At 35.7% G+C, this 24,762-nt stretch overlaps 1 protein-coding gene across 2 annotated transcripts in view; it reads right to left on the bottom strand.

Annotated features, from left to right (window-relative positions):
• Positions 1–24,762, bottom strand: part of LOC136807786 (spectrin alpha chain, non-erythrocytic 1-like) — a 49,370-nt gene that overhangs the window by 11,095 nt on the left and 13,513 nt on the right. For both annotated transcript variants that reach the window (XM_067064411.1, XM_067064410.1), the window contains exons 18-40: positions 24,245–24,387; positions 24,082–24,134; positions 23,710–23,779; positions 23,116–23,183; positions 22,435–22,584; positions 20,464–20,556; positions 19,824–20,104; positions 19,294–19,408; positions 18,668–18,856; positions 13,407–13,498; positions 12,349–12,493; positions 11,764–11,945; positions 9,299–9,398; positions 8,290–8,438; positions 7,722–7,905; positions 7,235–7,338; positions 6,618–6,780; positions 6,109–6,193; positions 5,579–5,763; positions 4,931–5,145; positions 4,394–4,492; positions 3,698–3,940; positions 2,996–3,227 (exon numbers count right to left, since the gene is read on the bottom strand). In XM_067064411.1, coding sequence (XP_066920512.1) covers positions 2,996–3,227; positions 3,698–3,940; positions 4,394–4,492; positions 4,931–5,145; positions 5,579–5,763; positions 6,109–6,193; positions 6,618–6,780; positions 7,235–7,338; positions 7,722–7,905; positions 8,290–8,438; positions 9,299–9,398; positions 11,764–11,945; positions 12,349–12,493; positions 13,407–13,498; positions 18,668–18,856; positions 19,294–19,408; positions 19,824–20,104; positions 20,464–20,556; positions 22,435–22,584; positions 23,116–23,183; positions 23,710–23,779; positions 24,082–24,134; positions 24,245–24,387 — 3,340 coding nt within the window. The remainder of the gene's footprint in view (positions 1–2,995; positions 3,228–3,697; positions 3,941–4,393; positions 4,493–4,930; positions 5,146–5,578; positions 5,764–6,108; positions 6,194–6,617; positions 6,781–7,234; positions 7,339–7,721; positions 7,906–8,289; positions 8,439–9,298; positions 9,399–11,763; positions 11,946–12,348; positions 12,494–13,406; positions 13,499–18,667; positions 18,857–19,293; positions 19,409–19,823; positions 20,105–20,463; positions 20,557–22,434; positions 22,585–23,115; positions 23,184–23,709; positions 23,780–24,081; positions 24,135–24,244; positions 24,388–24,762) is intronic.

Raw genomic sequence — 24,762 nt, 5'->3', positions numbered from 1 at the left:
ATCCATTTTCCCTTCCCTCATGAGGTTTAAAGTTTTAGAATAATCTGGTCTCTGGGCTTTGTCAGAACATTAACAAACGACTGGACATCCTTCTCCTTCGTAAGCACTGCTAGCTTCGTTGCCGCCTCGTTAAAACATAAAATGAAACAATAGGTTTTGATGATCTACCTTGGGAATACCTTGCTAACAACGTCAAAACCTACACAAAGTCCATGTTGTTCTACTCTTCTCCAGTCTTTTATCTATATCATAACAAAGATAACAGATGCGAAATCATCGTCATTTTTCAAAACTCCGATGAAATAATATCGAGTATATAGGATCGAGAGTATAGGATTCAAATTATGATATTCTTAAGACACAGGCTCACAACTTTGGCATACTTTTTTTTGTCAAGTCAATAAAAAAACTAATAGCGCGTTGTCGTGCAAACGTCACGATTATTACTTCTCTCATTTGAGATGCCTTGGAGTTTTTACAAGATACTTCACTAATTGGTCATTTAAAGTGATAGAGATGACGCTTTCTTTAAAAGTAATAAGATTCTTTTATTACATCTTAACGAACAACCAAATCAAATACGAGCTTGTAAAAACTCCAGCTTGTCCCTCTCATTTGACCGAAATTCAATCCCACAATCCTTTTTAGTTTTAATTCAAGAGTCGTGAAGTTTATTACTTTTTCTTTGTAATTGAGTGTAATTAGCTTGCAAGCATAATTGACGCAAAGGTTGACGGGATTGAATTTCGGTCAAACAGAAAAATCAATGTCTATTTTTAGATTCGCTACGGTATGCTATTGGAATGACAAAAGTGATTCAAAAGTATACACGCAGTTGAAATTCTCCATTTCAGTGTATAAAAAAAATTGAAAATAATTATTTTGTGACTTGAGAGTAACTAGCTGTATGCGCAGCGTCGCACGCTGCGTATCCAATCCAGTAAATCACTATACATCTAAAAAAACCAACGGAAGAAAGATAGCTGCTGATTGATGATAAGATTTTGATTTTATAAAAGAAAGGAGAAAAAAGTTCAACGCCATGAAGAGGAGGCTTTGTAGAGCTTTGTTAGATTTTCGAAAACTGTTTATAAAACGTTGTAAACACACACGTTTTAGCATATTAATATACAGATTATCAGACTATCAAGCTATCTATCAATCATTTAACCTAAAGTAATTCAACGAAATAGCATTGTGACGGAATATCAACGGATTTTTTATACCAATTTAAAAATACGGGCGGCAACGAAGCTCGCTTCAAAGACACAATGGAAGATAGACGTCCAGTTATGATTTATCCCATGTGAAGGCGCATTAGTGTACCAAGTATTGACCGTCGTCTAGGAGATCAGGACTAACTCCAACTCGGTGCTGTGTTTCACTTAATGAAAAGTAAATGCTACTTTGCTAGGACCAACCCATACCATGAGATGGTCGTAGGGTGGACAGAAACTCTACAGGCCGTTCAGTGACTGTGCGACAAATCTGTGCTAGTGTCTAGCAAGCTTGCAAGAAATAAAAACTTTGGGGCTTTGTTCTTTTTTAGGAAAATAATTCAAAGTCCAACGTCTGGCGCATACAAAGCTATCATGGCTTAGTGGTCTCAAAGCCAGACTAATTTCACCAAAAATTTTATGCTTATGTAGCTACGCAGTTCTGGAAGTTCTAAGCACTTCTCGAAGTTTCAAAGACAGGCTACACTATCTTCAATAATAAAGATATAGGAATTAGAGGATCTTGACGGATTTTACTCAGTAAAATTCTCCAGCTCGGGTTTTTCCGTGGTAAGTCTAAACATTTTAGGGCAATATAACCACCTAGAAGCACTTAATTCTGGTCTGTAAAATACACACAGCGATTTACATGTATTCTTGATTCTTTGCATAAGTCAAACTAAAGAATAAGGTTCAACTTTGTTTAATGTCGAGATACAATGAGAGACTTTGTCAAATATTTGAGTAATAGCTTGTAAGTTTTACCGTTTTTTGGATCAAATCTTACCAAAAAAACATGCTTGTAAAGTGCTGACCAGACACACTTAGCCCTTATATATTCCCCAGGTACCTCTCTGAGTATAATATGAGGAATCGAGTGGCTCTAAACCTTATTAAGCATCATTTCACTAATTCATTTCAGACAAAAAGACCAATTTTGAGAGAAAAAGATCTTTTATTCGACGGTAAGAAAATTGTACCCTGGTCTGTAAAATACACATCTTTACTGCAAAATTTTTGAAAATTTGCACAAACAATTTTTAATGCCTTTTCTAGGAGCACATAAAGTTTTGATATGTTTAAAAGCATATTTCTTGAGATATGACTAAAAGAATTGCCTCACTCCATGAAAGCCCGCCTACAACTGCAGCCAAACCTGAGAAAACGAAAGTGATTTATATCTCGAGATAGGAAAGTTTTCAGACCCAACTTTGTATCTCAAAATTAATCAGTATCAAATTTCCGATCGATTGATATATGATATGCCTATATTTGGGTTGGAAGAATTTTCAGTTTTGCCTACGGGGGTCACATGACCAAAAATCCGCCATTATGGATACCCAGGTGAGAAATCCAGGTGGCCCAGAAGCTTAAAATATTCTTATTACCATAAGGTTCAAGAAAAACCCCAAGAAAGTTAGTCCACCAAATGGATAAGATACTTCCCGGCTCGTACCTGTATAAATATGCATTTTTCGTTATATTTAGGCCACACCCATAAGTAAAGAAAAAGTGAAGTTTTGGTTGGTAGTGCTAAGGTTATGGATGTAAACGGTGTAGCTTCTGAGAGACAGATCAGTTCACAATCTTAAAGGTGCCAACAGTCTTTTGTAAAATTTCGAAGACCATTCTTTTGGTTCCAATTCGAATGTTAGAAGTTTGGATTAATGAAAAATTCGAATGCTAGAAGTCAGGATTAGAAAAAAGTTTTTATGAGATGTTTGACGTTATGAGATGATTGACGTTAAATAGAGCAAACACAACAACGTCTTACATACCTTAGCAATCAATTCATTAGCCTGTGTTTTGATATCATCCACACGTTGTTGGTGAACGTTATAATCAGTTTCAAAGGCTTCGTGTTTCTTCAACAAACCAAGTACAGAGGCTAGAGTATCACCGTGATCGTCGTTGGAGACTAAGACGAGTTTCTCAGCGATCCATGATTCTTCTTCGTGAATGTTGGTGAGAAGTTGTTGGTACTCCTCGGAATCGCTCAACTTGTTGTTCCTGTTGTGGTGGAGATAAACGTCAACATTTTTGAAGCTTTGAACACTCTTTAACTTTTAAGGTTTCTTAAGTCTAATGATCTTAAAATATTCTTATTTTAGTTTAATATTGTTCTAGTTTCTAAGAATGGTCTGAAATTTTTGTCCTTGAAATCTTATTTCTTATTTTTATATTGATAAAAAAACAATACCGTTTACCCTAGGCCTAGTCCTCTTAGAGCTGCAGTGGTCAAAGAATGTTTTTCTTCACTATTCGTAGACAGTAATCTGTCTGAGACGAAAGAACTTGATACGAACTAGAATTTCCATCTTTTGCAAATACCTGGACTATTTTTGCTAATTGTGTTAGAAAATTAAGTAATCTCAATAGAGTGCTTTCCTTTTTGATTTCTTATTTTTTTGGTTTATGAATCCACTTAGATTCCAATCTAGAAAATACCAAAGCAAAAAAATCAAACAATGAGTACCAACCTGTCTTCAGCCAAAGCATTCAACTCGTTCCATTTCTCTGATAAGCTGTTACATTTCTCTTGGATTTCACTTTCTTGTTGTGGGTTATTCTCCTGGAATTGTTGTCCACTTTCCAACAACTGTTCCACGATAGGTTTGTGTGAATTCAACTCCCCGTTCAAACGTTGCATTTTCTTACGTAAGTTCTGCACGTCTGGTAAATCGATACCGTATTCTTGGGATGACGCCAAGACCTTCTTCTCTCTGAAAAAAGAGGAGAAATTTAGCCGTTAAGTCTTGATTTCAAATAGAGACGTATGATTTGAATTTGAATTTAGCTAGTTCGACGTGGGTAAATAACTCTAAATGGGTAGGCCTCATTGTGAGACACTTTCTCATGTCCAGCCATGTCCAACCATGTCATATCATTATTATACACCATGCTAGAATATTTACTTAAATATACTTTAATAATTATTATAGGGTCATCTGGTGGCTGTCGATGGAGGGAGTCTTTCCGGCGAAATCTACTGTTTTCCGCTACTTACTCCCTATTCCATTAAGTACCCAATCAGATTAAGCTATTCAACATTCGTAAGTTAGCAGCTATTGAGGATAGAAATTTCTGTTTTTTTTAAATACTATAGTAGTTTATCAGGTATCTAAACCTAGTTGTTGACGTTAAAATGTGAAATAAAAATCGACTGTGTTAATTACCTGATCCATGATTCTTGGTCATCGATATCTCGGAAGAATTGATGCAATGCAACGGATGCTTCTAAGCGCGTTTTGCGTGTCACTGACATCACTTTCACTCTAAAAAATGAAGTGGACAATATTCGTCAATCAAAAAAATAATGGATTCTTTCAGGGAAAAAATATACTTTCTACGCTTCAGCTTTTGTTTCTTAAGTTATGCTTCATGCCAACCTAAATTGAAAAATATGGATAAGTCTTGTGCTAACCTTTATCAATTCAAGGCGGTTGAGTCAAGTTATACTTAGCACTGTGGAGTTCCCATGGCTTGGACATGCACAAAATAACTTATATTTGCTCGAGTTTTGGAAATTTTAAGCTATGGGTTTTTGACTGAAGGGTCCAGACAACTTGTTTTAGCTATGGAGAAAAGAGTTTAGACTTCACCTTACGGTAACTCTTGAACCTGTTTAAACATCTTGAAAATTCAATTTTGGAAGGTATCTAATCAGAGTAAATACTTTCAGGTATGTAGTCATGATGTAAACTAAAACTTACTTTTCGAAACGCACCACGACCACTTTAGTAGATTCTTCAATTTTCACGGCATCGAAATGTTGAATTTCTTGGAAATGTTGGCATTGGTTTTTCAACGAACTAACACGATCTTCATAAGAGACAATGTCCACTTCAACAAGCTGGTGTTTCTTCAACAAACTTTGTGCACTTGTCAAATCTTTGCCAAACTCATCAGATGATAACGCATTCTCGATCTGAAAAATATTTAATGAATACAGAGATTAGATTTGATTTAAAGCAGCAGTCAAATCCTAAAGGGGTTATTAAAACGATCTACAAATTCTTTTGCAAACAAATGTTTTAGAACTTATTCTGAAGCAGAGAAATGACGATCGTTTTCATAATAAGCGGAGAGTACCCCTCGTCACTTCGTATAGGCTGAGACAGGAAGATTCTGGCCTAACAAAACAAAGCAATAAATAATATTAAGATTCACTCTAAATTTTCTTTTATACCTCGTCTTCTCTTAAAAAAGAGCTTTTCCCGTGTTGTATTTGATAACTCAGTAAATACCGGATGTTTCAAAAAATAATTTTGAATTGGGTTTTTGAGAAAACTGGCAATGTTAGAAATTAAAATTCATTCACTTTTTTTTGAAACAACCGGTAGCATATGGCTTTGACTGACCTCACCAAGCCAAAATTCAAGATCTTGCATTCCGTATTGGAATTTCTGTTGTTCGTTTGCTTCCATCAATTTCTTGGTCTTCAAATGACAAGCTTCGATTAACTCACTCCAACTCTTTTCAATCCCTTTCAATCGTTCTTCTAAAAACTCTTCACTTCCCTGACATTTCTTGTCGCGAATCAATCCTGAGGATAGGATAAGGATAAGAAAATAAAGAGATAATTTAAACCAAACAATGGAAAGGATCAATGGAAATTTTTAAGTCCACATTACTGTCTATCGTGGTATCTTAATGTCCCTTGCACAGAGCCAGCAATGTTCATTTTGACGTATCCTACGGTCCTCTGTAGAGAAGGACCCATTATCCAGTGAAGATGGCTTTACCACACCAGAACATCATAACTTACGAGAAAAAGATTTTAAGTATTTAAAATTTGAGGTATTAAACACCAAAAAAGGGATTACCAACGTCAATCCAGCTTCCCCCTCGCGGGACTATGACTTGGATTTAAACTCTTCTCATTACATACCTCTTCCATGTTTAATGGTGGAAGCGACTCGATCTTCGTTGGCTGCTACTTCAGCTTCGAAAGCTTGATGCTTTTGTACTTTACCCTGGTCATAAAAGAACATGAAGGAATTGGATTTGAAGAAATACAAATTTCAAGTCAGTTTTGCCTGAATACAGAGTTTATCGTTCTACATATGTAATTTGAGCTTTACTAAGCTTTTGACGTCAATAGATACTGCAATTATCAGCCGGATTGAGACAGTGATATATAAGTGAAGGTAGAGAGTCTATCACCGCAAGGGACTGAGACCGAAACCCAGCACTTCCAGGCAGGGGTGACAGACTCTCTACCTTCACTCATATATCAGTTTTACCTCTTTATCAGTTTATATAACAAACTGACATACGTCCCACACCTAATGCAAACTATGAACAGAAAATTCTAGGAGTTCCAGTACTTTGGGGGAGATTAATCCATACCTATAAAGTACGGGTTGATCAAATAATTAGAAAAAACAACGAAATTACCTGAATATTAGAGGGATCTTTATACGATTCGTCGAGCGCAGTTTGTAGTTTTTCACTGATCCATCCTTCGATATCATCAACATCACGGCTGACTGATTGTAAAGATTGTGATTCACCAAGCTTTGATCGCCGTTCAACTAAAGCCCCTTTCAATGTTGCCCATCTATTAATAAATAAAGTATGCAAGGAGTGTATTGGACCATTTCGTATTATGTTCATACAGGGTGCAGACAAAAATTTCCAGGGGTTAAACCGAGAAGAATTTCCAGGGGGTCAAAGGAAAGTTTTTCATTTTTAAAGGGCTGAAATGAAAAAGTTAAAAAAAAGGGGTGTTTTGTTGCTAATTTTGCCATTCTTCCAGGGATATCCATATATTATTTTCAAGAACTTCTTTGGTCTTAAGGGTTCGTTAAGCTCCCCTTTCTGCATGAATATCAAACGGAAAAACCCATTATTAGAAAAACGTTAGGAAGACCACCCTCTAACTCTCTCTAATTTGATCTTCGAGGCCAAGAAATTCACTTTATTCGAGTTATGGAGAATATTCAAAAAACTAATTTCCTGATTGTTCGAGTTCGAATTGTAAAATATTATAAAACAATAAACGTGACGTTTACCTTTTCATGACCTCTTCAATACGTTTTTGAATGACGTCAGAATCATAATGTTCATTTTCAATCAAACCATTGGCAGTTTTCTCCAAAGTTTGAATTTTCGCCTCCTGTAAAAAATATCAGAATCAACTTATAGAATAAAAGCATGCAATGGTTTAGCTGAATGATACGGTTCATCGGTATGTTTTTTGTTAATCTCTCAATTAGAAGTATTGATTGCTTTTATTGTTAGTTGTTCACACGCGACGGTTCCGTTTCGCTCCGAAACAGAATGAAGCCATTCTATTGGTCAAAAGTGACGTAACACTTGAATGTAACCAATAGAATGGTTTCATTTCATTTCGGAGTGAAACGGAACCGTAGTATGTGAACATGGTCCTAGTGAGTGGTGTTATTTAATGTTTCCATTTAACTAATAAAAAACCACTCCAGAGAACATCAACCTATAGAAGGTGCTAAGGTTCTAAGAATTGTCTAGAATCGTACTAACATGAATAGCGATGGCTTTTTCAAAATCTTTTTGTTTTTTCATGAGAACATCAGTAGATTCACTATCATCAGATTGAAGAACAGCTTCACGTGCGGCCATCCAAGATTCTGCTAACTCGGCATCTCGGTTGAACAACATTTCTTCCATGTTGTCATCTAAGATCTTCTTGCGTCTCTCCCAAGCACTGCAATAAGAAAACGATAACCATAATTCTTTTTTTATATTCTATTTATTGTGTAAAGGGAGGTAGAATTAAAGGGAAAGTCAGATAAAAGTAAAATCCAACCCAATTATTTCTTCCATAGTCCTAAGTAAACCCTCCTAAATTTTTAAGGGTTTTATAATCTTAAACTTCTGTAATAATAATATTCTGTAATAACAATAACAATTGAGTTTCTTAGGTACGCCTGAATGAGGTAAAAAATCTGAGATTTCAAATCATCATATCTTTTCTTCGGAAAATAGTTTTTGACTTTTAGAAATATTTGGTGGGCTTATTCATCATGGTTTTGCGTGTTTCTTTTAAAATAAAGAAATAGACAGAAAAAGGCTACACAAAAAAACATACATTCCAAGAGCTTCGCGTGCAGTTTGTACTTCGTTCATTTTGACATTGATTTCATCAGAATTGCTGTGTCGTTCATCCAGCAATGATTGTCCAAACTCGTTGAACTTATCAAAGATTGGTTCACGAGAATCCATTTCCAAGCGGTGTTCCTGAAAGCAAGAAAAATCTTTGTTTTAACCCGAGCCAGTGTAAAGTATTACCTTATTGGAACTATTTTTTGCGCGGGAACTAATATTCGCGGTCGAAAAAAAAGTTTTGCCCTTTTTGGACAAACTTCTTTCATTTTCCTAGGGATTTAAAAATGTTTTCGATAAAATTGGAAAAAATTGTATTTCGCGGGTTCAAATTTTCGCAGTTTTGCGAAAAACGAGACGCCAAAATTAATTCCCGCGAAAATTAGTTCCAATAAGGTACACCAAAACTGGTGATCCAAACTGAGCGTAAGATGGAGGTAGTTTGAATCACAGATCTCTACAAAACCGCAGATAGTATCTATCTATATGGAGCACCACTCCGTTAGTGGATGCCAGCAGCCTATGCTTGGTGTGGCTTGTTGTCGCCCGATTCTTCAGATGTGCATTGTAAGCCTTTAGAGCGGGATGGATATTAAATTACATTCGGCTTTAAAGGGAAGGGTACACCTATAAACGTGATAGAACTTTAAACCGGTGATACGTGTATATTATGTGTATATTATACGAGGATATTAAAGGAATAATCAGATGGTTTGAAATATTTGACTTTCGCCTAGTTATTTTCCAAAGTCGAAATGTTCAAGCTATGTGACTTTTAGTAAGAAAACAATAGAGTTTCAATGTAAGAACCGTGTAAGAACCTACTTCTAGAAATTTCAAATTGCGATATCTCGACTTTAGAAAATAGTTAGAATTGACATGAAGGTGAAACTCTTTTGACGTTCAAAGTTTTATTTGCGTTACGAACGTTGGATGGACTTTATTTGAACGTTAAATACTGAATGTATACCCTGTAAGTGGACCACGTGACATACCTGGTGACGATCGAGGAGAGCTTCTGCACCAGCCACGTCAAACGCTAATTCATCAGAATTCACCAAGGCTGAAATACTTTGAATCCATGACAACTGGTCTCTGAAGGGGTAGAGAAGAAAAAGAATCGTTATTTACATATTTATTCTTCTCAGGCTCAGTGCGTCTAGCGTGCCTATTTTAGCTATTCTTCTTTTTCTTTAGTCTATATTGTTTTTTATCGTTTTATTTTTCCGTCCCCTAATGGAACTGAGATTTAATTTTCTGATTTTACCAACTGTAATAGTGACTACCAAGTTCCAAAACACATACCCGTACCCTTCACGTGTCTAGGTACCCCCTCCACCCAATAACAAAATATTTTTAGTTCAATACGAGGACAAAACTAATTTCTAGCTTTCTGCAGCATATATAGAGTTTGCGATACTCAGATTCGAAAAATGTGACAATAGAGCACCTATCTAATCGTTGCCCGGGGGGGGGCAGTGGTTTACCAACTGACGGTATGTGCGGCGAAAAAATTGGCTTTTAGAATCGCACCCTTACGGTGCAGAAAAAAATCAGTGAAATTCATACCCTTACAGTGCATTTTTTGAAATTTTAAACTCTTTTAGAAAGATTTTCGAGCAAAACTTTGCAATTTTTCCTAGATTTGCTGACATTTCTACCCATACAGTGCATTTGTCAAAAGCCCACCCTTACAGTGCATTTCTGATATTTTGAAAAACATACCCTTAACCACCGCACATACCCGTTGATCAATTTGCCTGATCGTTGGCAATCGTTGGCAATTCTCAGCTCGTATGGAGCGGGTTGAAAAAAGCATTTACAGCAACTTTATTCTCTTATACCTTTCTCTTTGTTCGACAAACGAAAAATGTAATACAAAACAAGAAGAATCTGGTTACAGCGTATATATGAAAACTAAAAAATATCTGAAGTGTTCATAGTACATTTTCTTCTGAAAAAGCTATATTTTTTTCAATTGCGGCATCGTTGTTGACATTTCTGATCGCCAGAAATCGAAGAATATCTTGGTCTTAATTTGCAAGTGCCTGCTGCCATTAGATAACAAGTCGATGGCGCGTTTGTGATAACTGCGTCATGGTTCCAAGTCCAAAATGCACATCCTGGTATTCCGCCACAGTATCCAGCACATTGTTGCCACGTGGGTACATCAGGGATCGTTTTGATTGGCTCTTGTTTACACTCATAATGGCGACCGTAAGACGGTTGGCACCAGACATATTTTTTGCCGCAATCAGCGTTTCCAGATAACACGTTGGCGTTGACGTGGGTACCACATTTGCCATAGTGCTTCCAACAAGTAAAAGGTTTATTTGTCGAATGTTGGTGCTCCCAAGTCCAGAATCGACAAAAAGAATATTTGTTACATTCCGCTGCACATTCTTCCCAGCTTCCCTCTTTTGTAACGCCCAAATCACACCCTCGGTATCCACGCCCGTTAATCAAGTCGCAATTGTCTCCTGGAGCGGCACCCCAACATTGAAGCGCCAAACAAGCGATAAAGATGGCGTAAGTAGCAGCGTGAATCATGTTGGAGGATCAGGTCAAGTAAGAGTAGATAGAACCTATCTTCTGTGCTTTATGTAGAAAATGCTGTGGTATTTATAGTGGAAAATAACAATGATCAAACATCGTAAAGGAAAATATTGACTTATTGACTCTTCTAATTTACGAAAAAGGGTTTGTAAAAGTATACTAGTACTTTGGACTTTCGTGAAAAAGTGGCATGCATAAATGTTTACTATTTTGAAATCTCTAGATTTGCGCAGGTTGAATAATTAAATCACAAAATTGAAGTTTCTCAAGAAAATTTAAAGATCAGATTTCTATTTCGCTAGCTAACAACGAGTCATTCGCTCAATCCAAAAAACCCAAAAAACTACTGCTGATTTAGGAAAAAACGAAAGTTGTAAAAACGATAGCCCGGAGTCTACTTAAAGATTTTTTATAGACTGGATGGCGCGATTAAGTTAACTTCACTGGACTCAGCGTCATCAAAAATTATTAGAAAGCAAAGTTCAGCCAGAAGTAGACTTTAGTCTATAAAAACGTTGGAAAATTCAAAATCCTAAAATATATAACAGAATATCTACAGTAAAATGCTAGAAATCCCTTTTTCGAAATGAGAATGCTGTATAAACTAATTACTATTTACTTCAGACTCATAACATTTGCACAGGCCATATCAGAGACATCAAAACATCTTCAATTTTTTAATTCAAAGTTGAGATTAAATTGGCTTTTTTGTGGCACTAATTTTTTCGGCCGGCACGCACTTTTTGCCAAAACTCTTTCATTTTCTAAAAGGTTTTAAGGTTTTTTTAATGAAAATTTTACGGAAAAAACTAATTTTTACAAAAGACACCAAAAGCAGCAAATTGGTTCTTGCGAGAATTGGCTGAGGTAAATTTACGAGCAAAAGAAGTTTAAAAATACTGACCTGTAGTCACTTAAGAATTTCTGGAAGATGTACGAATCATTTAATTTGGATTTCCGATCATCAGATTTTTCTCGAAGCTGAGACCAATTTTGGGATAAATCTTTGGCTTTTTCTTGGATGGTTTCTGCAGAATTGGGATGGTTTTCACATAATTGTACTGCTTCTGCATTCAATGACTCGACCTGTGTCGTGAAAGTTACATGAAAAATATGAGTCTTATGTGCTAAAACCCCCACTCTTTCTCTCAGCACCTTCTATTCAGAAAAAAATACTTTTTGAAAACCTCTCGCCCCCAACAGCAAAAAGGGAGCACTTTAAAAAAACATGTAATTGACAGAAAGCCAAGTTAAAACAAGACTTTAAAACTTTTCGATTCTATTCGCGAGGAACGATTTGCGGCAAAAAAGTTGAGCTACTATGTGGCAAAACTGGGAATTCTATTTTGTGCTTAAAATGTATTGGAAGAGGAAAAGCAGGAGGGGATAGGCCAAGAAAAGAATCCGTAGCATTTTTTCAATGAGTTTATGAATTAAATTTGGGTACAAAAAGTATGAAAAAAATACTGTTTTCAAGATAAAAACTGACCTTTTCTTCGAGGGCAGCTAAATCCCTTTCAGTCGCTTCGTGTTTTCGTTGGAGAGCCTGTACACTTGCTAAATCATGACCGAAGTCTGACGAAGAGAGAGGCGCGTCTTTCTCGTTGATCCATTCTTTTGTATCTTCAGCATCCCTGTAATATAGGGATAAATCGGTTTATAATCAGTCATAAATTTTGAATAAAATTTGTGAGAATGTTTTAAGCGACCGAGATCTCAAAAGCCTGAACAAAAATTTAAATTTAGCAGTTATAATGGTTGTTTCTTAAAAAATAATTAATTAACGTAGTCTTGACTCTAAATTTATAAATCGAAAAATCAAGAATAAAATGATGATTGATAAACGCTCCGCCACTGAGCTATAATTTGTGTGAAAAAATAAAGAAAATTGAAATCGGACTATTTTGGGCATTGCTTGTACACATATTTGTGCAAAATATAAGAAATTAAGCTAATGGGCCAATCTCGAGAAGCTGCCGAAGAACCGGTTTTTCCGTAATTTTTTTTTTCAAAAATCGGGCTCCGTCATATTTTGGGTATTGCCATTATGCATCTTTGTGCCAAATATCAGAAAGAACTAAGGCGAGACCAATTTAATTTGTTGTTCTACGGACAGATCGTTAGAAAAATATGGGTCGGTCGGTCGGCAAAATAAGAATAAATTTTTCATTTATCAGGGTTGGTAAGGTACCGAGAAAATTTTCCAAAAAGTATCTGGATCAAAAATTCACTTTGTTTTTTATCTTCGATGAAGATCATAATAAAATTTTAGTGAATGGAATGCTTTTTATGATTTTTCAATTTCTTGAATTAATTTTCAGCTTTATTCAAGTTTAATTCTTACAAATAACTAGTGTGTATAATATATTGTAGTGGAAATTCGATATTGTTATTTTTTTATTTTAGCAAAAATAGGGTCGGTCGGGCCCGTAGAACAGCAAATTAAATTGGTCTCGCCTAATGAGCCAATCTCGAGAAAAGCTAGTAACAGATGGACGGACGAACGGACGGACAAAAGTCAATTTATAAGTGGTTCCAGAAACTGACCTGTAGAAGCGTTGAATTTCAGCAGCACTTTCCAAAGCATCTTTGCGAGTCTTGGCGACCGAATCCATTTGTTCCCATCGTTGAGTCACTCTCTAGATAAAAAGATAAATTGAGAAAATCGTAAGTAAGTAAGTAAGTAAGTAAGTAAGTAAGTAAATGATTTATTTGTCCTAATAAGCGAGACGAGCGACCACACTCATAGACAAAAAAGCTAAACTAAGGAGGTGGCCGCACGATATAGTTACAAGATTGAATAATTTTAAAAGTCTTATTTTAAGTAGAAATTGACAAGAAATTTTTCGTAAAAATGCTTTAAAAAAAACAAAGTTTAAAAATAAAATAACCAACTCAAATAACCAAATAACTAAGAAGACAAACTGTAACGAGAGCTAAGTATACGAAGACAAAAAGTATAACTTAAGAAAGTCCTTAAGACGATCCAATGCAAGTGTGGAATTGTCATCAAATGTTAAGAAATGTTGAATTTCATTCCAAGCAAGAATTGATTGGTATAAAACTGAGTAATTGCCATAAGTCACTGTTTTTACTTCGGGTATTTTTAAAAGTCCGGACTTAGAACGGATAACTTCATGACGATCAGTATCATTTAATCGCTTATACTCGAGACTTTGCAATAAAGGAGTAGGAAGTTTGTTTTTTAAGTGCTTGAAGAGAAAGATAATATTTAGATATTTGACAAAATCGAAAAAGCGAAGAATCTTGAATTCTAAAAATAAAGGAGATGAATGTGCACGAAAGTCAGAGAAAGTCATAATCCGAAGAGCTCGTTTTTGAAGAATGTGGACCCTGCGAGCATAGATTGTCTGCCGTTGACCCCATATTTGGGCTGCGTAAGAAAGATGACATTGAGAAATAGAATAATATAATGATGTTAATGTTTTCTTGTCGACATAATGCCTAAGTTTACTGAGAGCTCCATTAGCTCTCTTTAATTTATTACAAACAAAGTTTATATGGTGTTTCCAGTTCAAATGTTCATCTAGATATACACCCAAATACTTGACAACTTTGCTTGGTATGAGTTTGCGTCCATTGACTTTGATTTTTAAGTCATAGTTGATCTTCTTTCGAATCGGACGAAAGATCATAAGTTCAGTCTTACCAACGTTTAACGAGATCTTGTTCGCCTTCAGCCAGTTCATGAGAAGCTTAAGGTCGATATTTGCTCGTTTAGCTATAGGTTTTAAAGATTCATCTCTCAGAAAGAGCATAGTATCATCAGCAAACAGATTGACAAGAGAATATCGAAGAGCAGTATGAAGATCGTTCACATAAAGAAGGAAAAGAAGGGGGCCAAGAACAGAACCCTGGGGGACACCATGTTGCATGCGTCTAGATGTAGAATTTTTACCTGAAACTGAAACAAACTGTGATCTGTCAGTTAGAAAAGAACGAAACCAGTCAAGAGATTTTCCCCGAATACCATAGAAATCTAGTTTAGCTAGTAAGATGGAATGGTCGACAGTGTCAAAAGCTTTTTGCAGATCAATAAAGATGGAACAACCGAAATCACCTTCATCCAAGGCACTTGAGATTTGGTTAACACAGTAAAGAAGGGCTGTCTCAGTAGAATGTCCAGAGCGAAAACCGAATTGTAAAGAATATATGGAATTTGTCTGATCAAGAAAATTTATCAGTCGTTTGTGCATAAGTTTTTGAAAAATTTTGTCGATGTTTGAAAGAAGTGAAATGGGTCTGTAATTTTCAGCATCAAAAGGAGATCCTTTGTTTTTGAAGATCGGAATGACTTTCGCTTCTTTGAGTTGACTTGGAAAAACACCAGTAAAAAAAGAAAGATTGATGATGTCAGTGAAGATCGAAGACAGACTATTTAGGTTAGAAGAAATAATACGATAAGGGATGCTATTGGGACCAGAAGCTTTGTTCTCACTCAAGGACATTAAAACTTTAGAGAGTTCGAGTTTGGAGACTGGCGAGATGAGAAAGTTATTAGGATTTCGACGTTCATTTGATAGCCATTCAGAAAAGTGATGACGTGTGAAAGGGTTTTTTGATCGTATCTTACCAGCAATCGTTGAGAAGAAATCATTGAAGCCTTCTGAGACTTCTTGAGGGCATGAAGAAAGAGAGTCATTGATGTTGAGAGAAATACTAGACCTAGAATTCGAAGAAGATATGACTTCCCGGACACCTTGCCAAAGTTTACGAAGGTTATTAGAGTTTTGTTGAAAATAGCGAGAATAATGAAGTTTTTTACTTGCACGAATGAGTGAAACTATTCGATTACGATAAAATTTATACCTACCTCGAAGGAAAGATTTGAGATCCTTTGCAGAATCAGGAACGCTCAGATAGTCATTTTTGAGATTATCCCTGATTTTCATTGAGGTACGAATGCCACTCGTAACCCAAGGTTTCAGCAGGAGATCAGCTTGACGCCTAGTAAGTTGTTTCAAAGGGACATGCTTATCATACAATGAAGAGAAATGAGTTTGAAAAGTGTTAAAAGATGAGTCTACATTCCCCTTGTCGATTTCAAGAAGATTTTCCCAATCAAAACTGTCAAATTCTTCCTTGAAGCTGGCTTCATCAAAGTTAGACCATTCTCGACGAAAAGGAAGTTCAGGCTTAAATTCGGGACCGCAGTCTGTGTTTAGAACCAAAAACTGAGGAAGATGATCGGAAATAGCAACAGTAAGATTTCCAGAGACTGAAGTACAGTTGACAGGAGAGGTAAAGATATTATCAATGAGAGTGCTCGAAGTGTCAGTAATTCTTGTTGGCAAGGTGATTGTTGGTAGGATTTGGTAGGCACCGAGATTGTCGAGAAACGCAGAGTGAGAAAGGTCAGTGTCACAAGTTAAAAGATCGATGTTGAAATCACCTAATAAGATAAGATTTTTATTTTCTTGGCAGGCTTTCTTCAACAAAGGAGATAAAAAATTTTTATTAAAAAGATCAACATCGAGAAGAGGATGTTTGTAGATACAACCAATGATGAAGTTTTTTCGATTCTTCAAAACAATCTCAGCATCCACCTTCAAGATTGCCGCTGTTAGAATTAATAAAATTTTGAAGATCCTCACGAGGTTTGCCTTTAAGAGATTTAGAAATAAAAAGGGCAGTACCCCCAGCAGTGGAGACTGCTGGAGTATCAAAAGTATTGAAGCCGCTGATGGAAAGTTCGGTATCTTCAATTTTAGAATGGAGCCTTGTTTCAGTGATACCGAGAATACTGAAATTATGATTAAGATCAGAAAGTAAAGTTGTAAGATTGTCATGGTGTTTTTCCAAAGAACAGATATTTAGATGGAAAGCAGAAAAAGATTTTTTCTTAAGAGGCAGAGAAGAAAATTCTTGAGTACTATAATATTTGCAATTAAAGTGAGATACATGATCATCATAAGTTATATCGTCTTCTTGATCGTCGACTTGAGAATCAAAGTTAGAAAAATGATTAGATTTTGAGTTGAGATGTTTAAAATAGGATTTTAGATGACTTATGTCTTTACCAATAGGTAGTTTATCCTCAGTTTCAAAATTAGGTAAAGCGTCTTGCCTGCAGAGTTTACAGAGCCAGATGTTTTTCACAAATTTTGGTTCAACGCCGAGGCACTTTGCATGGGATCGTCCCTCACATTTTGGACAAAAATGAAAAATTTGAGTGGTTCTAGAGATTTTTTTTAGGCAAACAGTGCACTTCGCACTTTGCATGCTTGAAGAATTGTTAATCTTGTGTCTCAAAGTTCAAAGGGATGTTTCCCGAGCCAAAACTAGTGTCATATAATATCAATAAGAGAATACTCTATCACAATAGAAAGAAATGCGTAACAAAAATCAGGGAATTATCTACTTTTTAAGAATAGAAAATGTCTTTATAATCAGGAAAAGATTCAATCAAGTCATTCAGATGTGTTACTTTCATTACTTCATTGTTATTGTCAGCAAAACGCACGTTAATTGTCCCATTAAAGACCCAAAACGACTCAATTGCATTCTTATTATAGAGTGATTTCACTTTTCCCCAAAGATATCGATAATAACTGCAAAGGTTATTGTTAATATACAACGTGTTAGAAAGATTCACTTTTGACAAAACTTCTCTCTTTTTGAATTCCTTTCCTTTTTTGATGAATTTTTCTGCAAATTTTCTGTTTACGAATCTGACAATAGTACGTTTTGGTCCGTTTTGATTTTTGTTTTGAGTGAGTCGATGACAGGCTTCAATATCCTGTGAAGAGATTGTAATGTCAACAGCTTTAGCGACTTCAATAACTTTTGCCTCTAGATCCTGTTGTTTAACGTAATCAGGGATACCAGCTATTTCAATGTTATTTCGTCTTGTATATTGTTGAAGCTCAGCAGATTCCCTTTCAAGTTGTATCATGTCGTCATTTTTACATAAGTCACTTGAGATATTTTTCAATTCAGATTTGAGATCATCAATAATCAAGGACTTTGAATCTAAATCTTGCCTCAAAGTGTCAATTTCTGCTTTCATAGCTAGGTTTTCGTTTTGAAGTTTAATGATGATCTCATCCTTAGTATCTTTGATCTTTTGAGCAATGTCATGTTTGATAATTCTCATCTCATAATAAATCATTTCCAAAGTTATCTCTCGTGTGGGATCCAAATCAAAAAAGACTTGGAGGTAGAATAATATACTTCCCCATCAACAACTGATGTATCTCCTTCCTTTGGTGGTGGATCTTGAGTCTGCAGTTGGGTGGGATAATCATCAGGAATCTCAGCAATAATATCAGCAATGTCATTCTTTTGCTTTCTTGTTGTGATAGACATATTTAAAACAAAATTTGGCTCGAGAAACTAGGTGTGTTGTGTTTTAAGCGCCAAAAATTTTGACACGTCTGTACTCCGCGGATGTCAAAGCGGGTAACTTTTTTAACAGTTCACCCTTCTATATACCGCTACTCATAAAGTATATTGTGGTGCCAGCCGAACTCTAACAATTACTAGAATAGGCATCTCCACCGTTATCACCCGTTTAACAATGGAAAAAAGCATGCTGCTCTTGAGACATCTTTAAGCTGCAAAACGCTGCTTTCAAAAGTCTAATTTTTTACAAAAAGTCTAGACTGGAGTCGTTTATAGTGCATGTAATACAGTAGTATAGGCGTTATGTGATAATACGATTATTGTTATACGGGATGGATTTAGTTTGCATAAACTAAAATTGTTCTCTCCATTACTTTTTGCTTTATTTCTACTTTGTTAGATAGTCGTCTAGCTTACTAGACTACAAAAAGTCGTAATTTTACCGTTAAGATTTCTTGCACTTTTTCATGTTCACTCGATTTCTCTTCTTTGAGTTGAAGACACAATTGTTGAAGTTTGGCAATACGTTCTTCTTGAACTTGCATGTCCTTCTTGAATTCGTCATACTCCTTCTGTTGAAGTTCAATGCCATCCATATCTTCGCCTATCTCCGTTGATGTCACGATTGCATCCTGGGTAAAAATAAAACAAAAATTAATTAGATATTCATCATAAAAAAACACACAGTAATAAAGGGTCCTTTTTCCACAAAGAACAAGCTATTATGCCGTGGAAAGAGTGGCGAGAAAAAATCTCAACTAAGGCATCAATACTTTTTTTCCTGTACATCATTTATTTATACATAAATTCATTTTTACTCCAAAGAGTCAAGATCTCAAAATCTGTCATTAAGAAGTTTTAGAGTATATTTTTCTTAGTTGGTCCTATGTCGTGGCGATTCAAGAGTTTGATTGCTTAGAGTTTACATGATCCAAAAATAGTATGGAAGATATGGAACCAGACATTACGCTCACGCTACGAACGAAGCTTCCATAAATTTTGTTCGTTTAAAGGAGAAAAAACAAGAGTCGTTGTTGCATGTTTTTAAAACAAGAGGTTGATGACTTACACAGTCGGTCATCCAAGATTCGATTTCCTTGGCTTCTCTCAACATTGCATTCTTCTTGATAGACTCTTCAAGTTTGTTATGACGCTCCTCAGCTTTGCCAATCAAATCAGCGTACCTTTAAGACCGGAAAAGAAAATAGTTTTCTGACTTGTGAATCGACCGAATCGTCCAATAAAATGCTTTGGTATACAGTAAAAAAAACAACATATAGATAAACGTTTCACACGGAAAATAAATTTGATTTTATTAAACGGGCCAAATCCTTATAAAGTTGTGACTTTAAATTTCCGCGTTTACCCTGCCAAGCCAAACGCGGTGAGTCATTTTGCTAGGTTAGGACTTTAAACCCACCCCACAGCCTTTAGAACAAGTTAACCCATAAAATTGGCTTTAAATTTCTGCGTTTAGCCTGCCAAGCCAAACGCGGTGAGTCGTTTTGCTTGGTTAGGCCTTTAAACCCACCCCACAGCCTTTAGGACAAAATTAAAACTTTTTCCAAATAAAACACAAAAGGATGTAGAGAATCTTACTTTTGATCAATCTTGCGTTGACGATCCAATATAGTTTCAGACTCTGGAATACTAGCCAACAAATCTTGAGAAGCTTTCTTAGCATCCACTTTCTTGACATTAGCAGCAGGTACAAAGCCTTGGCGATCGTCACTTTCAACTTTCCACCAATTGGGATTAGCACTGTTAAGCAAGGTTAAGATTTGTCCTTTTTGAACGGAGATTTCACGTGGGTTACTTTCTTCGTATGGATGGATGACTTCTACAACTTCTTTGTCAGAAATATCCATGGAATGTAACGGCTAAGAACGAAAGTTGACAATGAAGATACAAGGCAAAAACAATGGTGCAAAGTGCACCAACTTCTAAACAATGATACATAGTTCACTAGTTTGTAAATTTTAGGTAAAGAAAATATCGGTAAACCTATTAGTCTCGATTAACTTTTTACAGACTAATAATAAAAAGTAATATTTCAGTCTCATCAAGAGTTTTGTTTGGTCATTTGTGTACTTTGCACTGTGTCAAATACGTTTTGAAATTTACTTTTTCAAAAGCTATGTATCTAACCATTACTGGCTTGGAAATCAATACATTGTTATTTAGATCACCAGAGAGTCAATTAAAAGACTAGTATAGACTATCAGATTGCATAACTTACCACGCACTCGACACTTTGTTCACGTAAGCTGGTAATGACAGTCTTGTATGCTTCAATATCTTGCATCACTGCAAAATGCTTGTTTCGCATCGCCTGAAAGGTAAAATATTCAAAGTAATGTTATCATCCATTGAAATATATGAAGAATAATTTAATCGTAGGAGGATCGTACAGCAGAAAAGTAGGCAGAATATTGCAGACTCGATAGTAACCTCCAAGTAGCTCTTCGTGCTCAACGCATTCCACGCATGCGCTCTAAAGGGAATAGTTCTGCAAGAAGACCTGCGAAGTTTCTCGGGTTTTCTTTGATGGCCGACACTCTGAAATTTCAGAGTACTTTTCACGATTCAATCGCGGGCATTCGCATAAAATTTATCGATTTTGAAATTCACGTTTTGGCTCTTGGTCAATGTTTTGATTTTTTATGGATTTTGAGACTTATAAAGGAAAGTTCAATGTTTCAAATGTTGTTTATTTATTTTAGTGTAGCTCTGACGTACAGACACAGAAGTGGCTGCTCATACTTATTGACCTAAAAGCTTTGAAAGACTGTTTTGAAAGTTGTATTTTGTACAACTGATTTTGCTTGGATGTTTTCTTATTTTTGTTTAAGATGAAGGCTCAAACACCTACCAAATTATTAAAGGTATGTTCTCTTATGTAGTGATTACTTCTCTCTTGCTATCTGCTTGATTATTAGGAGGAATGAAGCATTTTATCACAATAATTATAACTTAACGTGTGCAAAATGTCTGCCAGGCATTCAACCGACAAAAAAATTGATTCAAACATCAAGAGGTTGACTAGTTTAGGCTCTGTTTGTATTGTTGGATATTTGGATACTCTTTTTGGATAAAATATTGGTGAAATTTAATGTTTGTTGAGCTTTTTTAAGCGGTTTCGATGATCAGTTTTTTGGGTTGCATACTTTTTGCAATCAGACTTCAAAAACCTTTCATGAGAACTTTTTAATAGATTTGGAAGATAAACTCTAAGTTCTGGAAAGTATTTTTTGGGTTGAAAAGGCCTAAAAACTCCAAATTAAATGATACTGTTTCCGGTTTTGTAGCCATGATATTTTCACGTGCTCAAAGGGCATTCCAGCAGCAAAAAATTTCGCATTTTTTGGCAGGTGAAGATTCAGATTGTTCCATGTACAATTGCCTGATATCATTTGGAAAAATTCTTGGAAAATTTTCAATACTTCAAAAGATATAGAGGTTTTTGCTACTTAAGTTCTTACAAAAAGTTGTTTCCTATAAAATGATAAATAAATTTTGAAAACTGCGGGCCAATCGGATACCAGTATCTGGTCAAATGTAATAGTTTTTCCCAGACCGCGCCGAACACGGTTTTGTAAATTTCCGCTGGATAAACTTTTCAGATCATCGTATGCCTTAGCAATGGTGATCGGTTATGAGATTAACTCGATAGAAGGAAGTCCTGTGTTTGCTATTACTTTAAGGTAATCAAGTTAAGCATAAATACCTTAAGGGGACTAATTTTCACTTTTTTTGCGGTTTCTTAGCAAAACCGCGAACACTAGAACCTGCGAATTACAAAGCTGGCCATTTTTCAAAACATTTGAAATACCCCTAGCAAAAGAAAAGAAATGTGTTCGAAATAGGGCAAAACCGCGAAAATTCACTCCCGCTAAAATTAATTACCTTAACGTATAAACAAACGTATAAAAGGCAATTCATGTGGAGCTGGCTGCTCAAGTTTAGTTTCGGTTAGGTCCTCGTTTTATGACCTTTTTATGACATTTGCCACTAAAACACTACTTTCTCAAGCGGTTCAGGCCACGCAATAAACACAATTCACTCGTAGAGCAGTTTTTGAAAACAAGAACATGTTAAGAACATGATAGACTTGAAACTCGTAAGAATTAAGAACATCCAAAGGCTTCAAAAAACGTTTACTCATACTCGAGCGCTTTAGGTCACACAAAACACAGAATTTATCTCATACCTGAGCAGTATCTTCATCTCTCCCATAATCAGGGTTAGTGACGAGTGGTTCTTTTTCGTTCATCCACACTTCAGCATCATAAGCATCAGCCATGTACTGATGTGTCTTCACTGCTTCCTTCAAATCTGTATCACGAATCTCCGCTTTCGCCTGTGAAAAAATGTTATCATTTTTAAAATCAATGGATGGTGAAAAACTATGAAATAGAAGCCCGAAGAACTAGAAACGAATCTTTCTCAGGCAAGAAAAAGTGAAGCCTTTAAAAGGTGTGCCGTATTTTCTATGACGGAGTGAATCTAGAGATTTCTTTTTATTCTCCAGTGGTACATTTTGTGAAAATCTGGCGGTAAATTTTAATTTTAATCCAGCATTTGTGTGAAAAAAGGGGAAAATTCCCCTTCATAGGGAAAAAAGTTAGACTAGGACTAAGACATCAAAATTAGCAGTAAGGGGAGACATGTGTTGAAAAAGTAATTTCTACCAGAAACTCCAATGTCCGAATATCTAAACTTAGTCGTTAGCCGATAGGTCAAAGTTTGACACGATGCGCTTTTTTAGTATGATATAACAGAGCTTTAGAACACAATGGACAGATCAACCGTCAGTTATTTTCGAAAAGACAGTCTTAACATTCTTGACTTTCGATTGTAGAATACCTAATAAATCAGCGAACATGCTTACCAGTAGTTCTTTCCATTCATTGTTGAGATCTTCAACTTTCTCTTCAATATCAGGACTGGCAAAGTGACCTGAAAACGTAAAACAAAAGAATGAGAAATTCCTACCTATACCATGGGAAATGAAAAAGATTTAAGGCCACTCGCTTTTACTTGACTATACTGAAAGTTTGAGTTTTAAATCTTATAAACGTTGAATTTCTTAGCTGAAGGGCAATTTTTTAGGTTACTAGCCCATGGATTAGTACAGATTTATAAAGCCCGAAGGGCTAGATGTCGTGCTTTAAGCCATCGCAGGCAAAAAGAATTGAATATCGGAAAAAATATTGTTGCTATTGTTTTCGAAAACACGCGAAGCTTCTGATTGGTCAAGCGCTGAAATTCCATTGTAATGTCACGTGACCTAGGTAGGATTCCCTACCTAACCACGGCACACTTTTCAGCCGAAGCACGACATCTAGCCCTTTGGGCTACGACATCTAGCCCTTTAGGCTTTATAAATCTATGGGATTAGCATGTAGTAGAGCCTTAGTAAGCTTTATTCATAGTAATATTTTTACATTCATAGTAAATGTCTCCTGTGAGATTTTATATTCACCTTTTTCAACCATAGCATTGCCTGACTCGCAAACACTTTCGATGTGAGGTTGATGACTTGATAATTCACTCTAGAAAAGAACAACAACGCATTTATAAAAAGGATAATTTCTTAAGTTGAAACGGTTAAAGATCCTAATCGTATAAATTTTAATCATCAAGACAAAAACAACTATTTCATCTTTGTAGAATTCATGTAATAAGTTTCATGTCTTTAGACAATCATCAGCTAGTAAATGTGAAAAAATTGGTTCGTACAAATCTGTTTTTTTGTAAAAAAAGGTAATCACGAATTACTATCAAATCACTATCAAAAGGTACAAGAAGTAAATCCATGAGAGATTTGTATAAATCAAAAGAAAAGAATATTTACCACGAGTACTTGATGCTTTTTTAGAAGATTTTGTGCTCCGATCAAATCTCTGCCTGGAAAGAGAAGAGAATAAATTTTCAATCAAAACAGTAAATTAAGTTTTTCATCATCTGATGAAAAGTACGTACTGATTTTTAAATTATCGACTAGTGTCGATTCATACCAGTATGTAGCGATGATGCGATTGGTTCCTTCTCACGGATCCAACTCTCTTCATCTTCGACATCGTGAAGAAATTGTTGGTAATTCTTGGCATCCTCCAACATCTGTTTACGCTTATTGACTGGTTCAGAAAGATTGTGGTACCTTGAGAAAAAGAATGGTTAATTAGAATCTCATTAAAGCGTCTCTTTCCAATTAGGTTTACTGGGACGAGATGGAGTTTTTACAAGCTCTTATTTGATTTGGTTGGTCGTTAACCAGTAATAAAACAATCTTTTACTTCTTCTAATAAACGCGTCATTTTTATTACTTCAAATAACCAATTATTAAAGTATCTTATAAAAACTCCATCTCATCTGGATTTACTATGGGGTTAGAAATACATCAAAAAGCAATTTAGTTTCTGTCCGGCTCACAAAAAATAACATGACCAAAAAACAGCCTCCTGGGACCAGTTATGATAAAGACGAGTCTCTCTTTAAATAGCTCGACCATGCCCGTCACCTCAGAAACCAAGTA

The sequence above is a fragment of the Clytia hemisphaerica genome, unplaced genomic scaffold (genome assembly GCF_902728285.1).
Source record: "Clytia hemisphaerica strain Z4C2 unplaced genomic scaffold, Clytia hemisphaerica genome assembly, whole genome shotgun sequence".
Taxonomy (NCBI): domain Eukaryota; kingdom Metazoa; phylum Cnidaria; class Hydrozoa; order Leptothecata; family Clytiidae; genus Clytia; species Clytia hemisphaerica.
This window is presented reverse-complemented; position numbering and strand designations above follow the sequence as displayed.